The following is a 7,844-nucleotide window of genomic DNA, read 5'->3' as shown; positions in this document are numbered from 1 at the left end:
AATTTAGCCAAGCCACAGAGATACTCAATATGCAAGAGCACATATACACTAACACATTGAATGTCTTTTTTTAACTGACTGAATGCACTATAGGTTAATAGGTTTATTTCAAACATGTAGTGTGTTTTATAGAATAAATGCATTTAGTTGTTTTTACATTGGGTTGATAACCAAACTCAGGCATATCTGCTATGATTGTCTGCTGCGACCTAGTGGACAGGAAATGTATTGCTGTCCGTCAAGATTTCCTAATCAAACTGATATCAGAATGTGAAATAATGTGGAAAATACTGGACACGGAGACACCTTTTGCTTTTAAACATTATGAATGTTTTTTTATAAAAGTGGACTGTATTAATTGAACCATGGAGTAGATAGCATACAAGCATTGTGTGTACAAATATGTATTACAGTCATTGTGATTAAAGTTACAATTAGAAATTGATAAAAACAATGTACAATGAAACATATGTAAAACTGTTATGTAAATTTAAAATGTAAAGGAATAATGCACAAGAGAAACTCTATGAAAGTTACTTCATGAGGTAGAAAATTATTACAATATGATATGTTGTATAGTGATTATCTTTTGTTATTTAACTATCAACATAAATTATTGTTATTATGGCACATCTGTTTTTTTTTTTTTTCATCATTTAATATCATAAGTATTTTCCCCCTGCGGTTCACCATGATGTTTAGCACCAAAACCCATAATTTAGTGTTATATTACGATTTCCATCCTCTTTCTGACCGACAGAATCCAACAAGTTGTTTGTCTTCCCATAAATAAAAGCCACTTTGCAAAGCCTACATTGCATTCTGACAGGTCTACAGAAACAACACAATGTTTGCAGATCTCCCCATCTTATTATTCTTATTGCTAAATACAAACAATTGCATTTTCTGCTGCTGTATAGAAATTATAGTATAATTCCTACTTCCTCTTCAATTATATCACTGTGACTGGGTGGGCCAAGTTGATTCAAAATGAATAGGCATCAGTAATGTATAAATGTCTTGAACCCTACATCAGAATCTTTAGAAAAAAGCGACAGTTTGAAAGTTGTAGAAAAATTAATTTTGAAGCTGTAACTATAAAGTATATGTTGTTCTTTTAAAAAATATATGAGGTTGATATGTGGAGGATCTCTTTGGGATGATTTTATGCAGTAGATATATTGTTCTGTTAGTCTCTCGCTTTTAATAGAAGCAGGCAACTGGTGTAGTAACCATTGTGAAGAGCTACTTGTCATTTGTTATTTTGTTGAAGTGATCCAAAGGGCTTCATGCACTAGAGTTGAAGACTCCATGGAATCCATAAGGAATGTTGACAGGCACTTCGGCTCTTCCCAGCTCTTCAAATGTTTTGGCATCCAGGACCAAAAGAAATGTACTCTTATCCTACAAAGAGAAGAGAAAGAAGGGGTTTAAGACTGAAGACATATTGATAAATGTTCTACAGTTGAATCATTTCTCATGTTTCATTGTCTTATAAAGCAAGTCAATTATAGAGCTTATGTTTACATACATTACATTAATTCAGGGCTGTTTTATACCTTAACTGGTGTGATAATCACAGACAGGATGACTCCATCATCCTCTTCCTCAGCATTGGGTGAAGGAATGAAGACAGGCTCTGATGGATAGAGATCAGGCTGGCGCCATACCTGTAAATCAATTTATTTAGCAAACATTCTGCATTTTGATCATAGTAACCGTGAATACCTAGGTATCAGTCATGTTCCCGTTAATTGTTCTCACCTTGAACTTTTTGCTTTCCAGATCCATCTTAATTAGGGAGTCACCCACTAGGTGCCGGAAGCCACAACCATAGTAGTATCTATAAGGTTTGGTGTTATATCTGGCATAGTTAATATGTGGAAACTCCAAGCCACCGTAGTCTTTCAGGTCCTCGCTGTGGAGATCCTCAAACGTGCAAAATACCTGAGAGAGAGACATGTTTTAAAAGAAATAAAGGCTCTTCAAGACATACCATATTTTCCAGACTATAAGTCACACTTTTTTTCATAGTTTGGCTGGTCCTGCGACTTATAGTCAAGAGCGACTTATTTATCAAAATCAATTTGACATGAACCAATAGAAAACATTACCATCTACAGCCGCCAGAGGGCGCTCAATGCTGCTCAGAGCTCCTGTAGTCTACAATGAAAACATAGAGCGCCCTCTGGCGGCTGTAGACGGTAATGTTTTCTCTTGGTTCTTGGTTCTAAATAAATGCGACTTATAGCCAGTGCAACTTACAGTATATATATTTTTTTTTTTTCCTCATCATGACGTATTTTTGGACTGATGCAACTTATACTCAGGTGCGACTTATAGTCCAAAAAATATGGTAAATGCACTTTTTGTGTTATGCATTAATTTAGTAACATTCCTGTAAAAACAAAATCTGGGGTTGGTAAGATTTTTTTGTCTTTGAAATATGTCTCATATGCTCATCAAGGCAATTTATTTGATCAAACATTACTATTGTGAAATATTATTGCAATTTAAAATACCTCTTTCCTATTTCAGTACATGGTAAGATTCTGTTTATTCCTGTGATTGTCAGCAGCCATTACTCAAATGATCCTTCAGAAATCAAATTAATGCATCCTTCCTGAATAAAAGTTTTAATTTCTTTCAGAAAATCTTACTGACCCCACACTGCAGTATATGTGCTTGGAGGGCTTTGAAGGAAAACCAATGTTTAGAATGAGCAACTTTCAGAGATGTACATACTGTACACACATGTTGTAGCCAGCTTAAGACAGTACCTGATTTTTGGTACGGCAGACAGCGGTAGCGGTGCTGTCAGGCCGTGTGTTGAGGTTCTGTTCCAGTGGGGTTTCACTTGTGATGTTGAGAGGCAGCACAAAACGACGGGGCAGTGGCCTGCTCATGGTGTTATACATCTGAGAGACAGAGAGAGGGACAGGACAAATAAGAATTAGAAAATTAGAAAATTTGAACCATGCATGTGTGTACTTGCATGTACTGCACCTTGTTTACAAGTAGAGGAATGCATACACATAACATTACGGTTGAACCACTGATGTCACATGGAGTATTTTAATGATGTCCTTACTACCTTTCTGGGCCTTAAACCTGTCAGTTGTGTTACTGTATATACAGGGTCAGAAAGCTCTTGGATTTCATCAAAAAATTTCTTAATTTGTGTTTTGAAGATGAACAAAAGAGTAATTAATGACAGAAATGAAATTTTTAGGTGAACTGTCCCTTTAAGGAAGAACATTACCTCATCCAAAGCCTCTCCTGACTGACGCAGGTTCTGGATGAGGAAGTTGTTTATGGCCTGGCCGTCGTCAGAGCAGCACATGTCTAGCATGAGGAATCCATCCTGCTCAAAAGCATTGATCTGATGGAAGGTGGACAAGGCCTTGGCATGGTACTTCACTGGCATCTCCTGCAGAGAGATGCAATGACATCGTCTTCATGTTCTCAATCAGCTTTCATTGAACCATATGAAGCATAATCAGCAAACAAATATACAAATAAACTCATATGCTTCAAGCATGGGCTCCTCATTGTTCTCAGTGCCTCTGTGAGACTATTGTCAAGAGTGTTGTCTCACCTTTCCAGTTTGTTTGTCAATAAGGTGGAATGTGGTTTCCTGGTTGGGGTCCCAGAAAACACCCTCATTTAGCGATTTCCCCCTTAGTTTACCAGTCACTATCTTAAACAGATCCATTTTAATGGGCTGCTCGATGAACACTACATAGTTCTCTGACATGCCTGAAAAATTCAGGAAAATAAAATGAGGGCTTTTCAGTGCTGCGCATTGATATGATCGCTCTATTCAGAGTATACGATTACACCATACAGAGTGCCTTGCAATGAAATTACACATGACACCATTACAGTAGCTGTGTAATAAAATCACAAATGATAGTCATTCTTTCATGAGAATGCAGAATGAAAATCTGTCTGTCTAGGAGATATGATGATAGTAAACGTGACAGATTCTCGTCTTAGCTCACCAAAGCTGTGGTAATAGGAGGGTTTGGATTTGTCACGAGGGGTGATAGAGCATAATATCTTGGCTCCCTCTAGTGTATCTTCTCGGCCGTCTCTTTCTGGTGGCACCCTGATGATGTTATAGAAAGCCCCTATAAAACACACCACAGCACAACATCAAGCCTCCCAATCCTTTAGTGACATTGCACTTAGATTGATCAGCACACAAGGAGAAGACGGGAGTCTAACCTTTGTTTCTGTATGAGTTGCCCATGTTGTAAGCTGTGCCGTCTGGATCAAAGTGTGGATGAGCAGTAGCACCATTCACAGCGATGAACTTGCTCCAGTCCACCTACAGATGATAATCTTACTTAGACACGATGGGTTAGTCTAGGCTGGTGGCTGTAGACTGGTAATCGTTCATACCTTCTGTTTAGACTCCAGAGTATCTGGATCCACTCTGTGCATGTAGTTTGTCTCTGTACTGACGTAATAGTCACCCTTGTATTTAACAAAGTTGACACTGGCATTATCTGTTGGCTCTGGAATCGGAAAGAGGGGAAGCAGTGTCACTAATATCTTTTATTTATTTTGTTAAACTTTGAGGCAGAAATCGATTAGAACAAACTTTGACTTTTTTCTCTTGTTTAACACACATTTCTAAGGTAGTTAATCTGACAAAGCTGCTGGTTTTCATATATATATATGAGATGCTAAGCATCTCTCGGGGAACTCCTTCAAGACTGTTGGAAGACATGCCAAGAGTGTGCAAAGCAGTAATCAAAGCAAAAGGTGGCTACTTTGAAGAACCTACAATATGTCATATTTTCAGTTGTTTCACACTTTTTAGTTATGTATATAATTCCACATATAATTCCACATGTGTTAATTCATAGTTTTGATGCCTTCAGTGTGAATCTACAATTCTCATAGTCATGAAAATAAAGAAAACTCTTTGAATGAGAAGGTGTGTCCAAACTTTTGGTCTGTACTGCATATATATATATATATATATATTTTTTTTTTTTTTTTTTTTTTTAAATTAATGCTAATACCATGACCACAATTTGTTTTGTCAGAGGTTTCAAGAACTGTGTTTTTCAATAAGTAAATTATTAACTAAGAAGGAGCAAAAGACATTAAACATGATTTTATGCATTATGGAGAATTTTAATTAGATTCCAGTTTAAATTTCATTAGAACTGTTTATTTTCAGACTTCTTTAACAGAAACTGGGTTTAATAATTATATTAAATTAACCATTCTAGAAGATTTAAGAACTGCACGTTCCTGAATAAAAAAAAAAATGTTTGAGGGGTAAAAATATGTACTATGATTTCAATTTAAACCTCATTTTATGTTTTATAACCAGTTGAATTTAGATAATATTTTATTTTAAATGAGATCATAAAGAATAATTTACTATTTAAATACTTTTAAGTGAGAATCTCTGGAATTTGCAGAGGCTCCCTGGATGAAAATCACTAATAAAATTATTTTTTTCCCCCCTCACAATTCTGTATCCGACATATCCAAACGCAAACCTTACTGCTGCATGAAGTAACACTTTTACCATACTGACGGGATTTACTCAAGGCATTGATCCTAAAGATGGTTGTGCAGTTTTATCCTTTTAAAAGACCCATGTGTTGTAGTTGTAGTGTCCAGAACTGTCTGCTAACGCCATCTCAACTCGTTAGTAGTACTGTCACTATATTTAATCTTAATTGAGAGCTTGTGGAGTCTGATTTAAATGTATTCTCGTGATTACAGACATTCAGCTGTTTGTCTAAGATGACTTTGCACACACTTGGAGAGTTCCACTGACCACTCCTGTTATGCTCTTGAGCAATGGCCTCCAGAGACATGCCTCATTACTCTTTCAGAAAACAGAAAGAGCTTTATGTAACATTTTTAAATCGGCTAATTTTTGACTGTTCTAAACCTAATGAGATCCATTTTACCAAGGCGGACAGCACAGCAAATATACTTCCTTACTGTCTGTCATTCACACACATATTCACAGTTTCGACGTACTCATCATCTCAAATCTGGACAGGAAGCGCTGAAAGAAGTTCTTGCAGGGATCAGGTAAAGCCAGAGTGCCGAACTCTGACACCATGATACGGTTCCTCTCGCTGTTCTGCTTATACGAATCGCTGCGCAGAAAACGGCTTCTGTACGTCACCTGACCATCCTCAATCTGAAAGCGATGCATCAAAGCCATGCCATCAAACCAGTGGTTATAGCTGAGGAAAAATGTACATCAGCATGAGTCAGCCTGAATATTCATTTACATACAGTATTGCGAATAAAAGACTTCTGTGAAAGGTTGTCATGGTTGTGCCTACTTTGTCTACTATCTCTGTAAATACCAAATAATTAATTTTACCTTTCTATCTGTCATTAGTTTTACTGCCAATTACTAATCTCAAGAAACTATTATAAAATGTATTTAGTTACTATTCTTCACGTTCTAGTGATTCTATTAAGATCACAAACCCAATGTATTGACAGTTGAATGCTTGTACTCACTGCTGATTCCCAAACTCAAACTTTCCTGGACCATTCCGCAGCAGACTCCCATGGATCCAGGTTGGGATGGTGCCTTTGACCGTGGTGGGGATGGGCTCAGGTGTCTCCTCTACCGAACTTACCAAGGGGGAGATGTTTGGCAGCCCATGTACTTTTGTGAAGTATGTTTTCTTAGCAGCAGCTGTAAAAATCCAGACAGCAAATTGTGATTTGCGTGATGTTCAAATCTGATTGCTTGGCAAGCCGACAGATCAAAATCTGTTCATGTGAAGAATAATCAGAATAAAGTTATAAAGATGCACTTATGAATCCAAATGTTCCGAAATTTTGATAGTGGTAAAAAAAATGTTGTTTTGAGTATTATCACTTTGGTAATATTTTTCAATAAGGTTTAATTTGTTAACATCAGTTAACTGCGTTAGTTAACATGAACTAACTATGAACAAGACATCTATATATAGGTAATTTTCACTAATTTTGCTAATACATTTTCAAATAAAATTAATGAACTAAGAAACAACTGAACATGAACTAAGAAATAATTAACAAGTTCTAGGCACAGCATGTACTTACTATAGAGTTATGGTTAGAATTTGGTTAGTTTTAGGGTTTAGTTGCATGTAATTATCCATATTTTTACTGTTATTACTTTACTATACTATATGTAAGTACATGTATATAACGTTTATCAAGGCAATATATAATCAAGTTTGAACCAATATTTTTTACTACATTTGATAAAGATTAATAAACACTTTAAAAATATATTTCTGATTGGGACCTTATTCTAAAGTGTTACTGACACTTTTATATAAAGGTCCTAAGCTGCAAGGTTAGCTACCCCTGAGTTATACTAAAGTATATAGTTGTAGTAAGTCACAGATTTGCAGACATATTACTCTGCTCTTCCATTTATGTCAGCTGAAAGAACTAAATAAAGGATCAGAGTTAACAAAAGACAGAGCTGAAATGGCAGAGTCAGTGATGTTACAACGAGAAGCACTATCTTTAGAAAAACAATCCCTCTCCTCTCTACATGATCACATGTACTGTGATAGACTAATGCATAAATAATGAAGCAACTGCACAGACTTTCAAGTATCTTTAAGAAAAGTCAAACTTGTGACATACAATTGAAAAGGTGTTCAATTAAGTTATAAGTAAGCTGAAGAATTTAAACCTATGATAACATTTAAAAGCCATTGGACTCAAAGTATATTTCACTCATTACATCTCTCATATGAATACAGCAGCTGCTTTAAAACACAAATATTTGCTTTCATACACTGCATTGCTTCACACAAAAACATATGAAACCTGTAACATAC

General features: G+C 36.0%; 1 protein-coding gene across 1 annotated transcript; it reads right to left on the bottom strand.

The window, feature by feature from the left end:
* Nucleotides 1–307: 307 nt before the first annotated feature.
* LOC127958552 (carotenoid-cleaving dioxygenase, mitochondrial-like) lies at nt 308–6,711 on the bottom strand. Its single transcript, XM_052557451.1, has 11 exons — nt 6,517–6,711; nt 6,019–6,230; nt 4,408–4,523; nt 4,231–4,333; nt 4,005–4,133; nt 3,599–3,759; nt 3,263–3,430; nt 2,781–2,918; nt 1,765–1,947; nt 1,560–1,670; nt 308–1,404 (listed from the first exon to the last, which is right to left on the bottom strand). The coding sequence occupies exons 2-11, from the start codon at nt 6,206–6,208 to the stop codon at nt 1,288–1,290; spliced, it is 1,416 nt and encodes a 471-aa protein (XP_052413411.1). The 5' UTR covers nt 6,209–6,230; nt 6,517–6,711; the 3' UTR covers nt 308–1,287.
* Between the last annotated feature and the right edge of the window lie 1,133 nt (nt 6,712–7,844).

The sequence above is a fragment of the Carassius gibelio genome, chromosome B5, assembly GCF_023724105.1.
Source record: "Carassius gibelio isolate Cgi1373 ecotype wild population from Czech Republic chromosome B5, carGib1.2-hapl.c, whole genome shotgun sequence".
In the NCBI taxonomy this organism is placed as follows: domain Eukaryota; kingdom Metazoa; phylum Chordata; class Actinopteri; order Cypriniformes; family Cyprinidae; genus Carassius; species Carassius gibelio.
The sequence above is the reverse complement of the archived record's forward strand: the minus strand, read 5'-3'. Positions and strand labels throughout refer to the sequence as shown.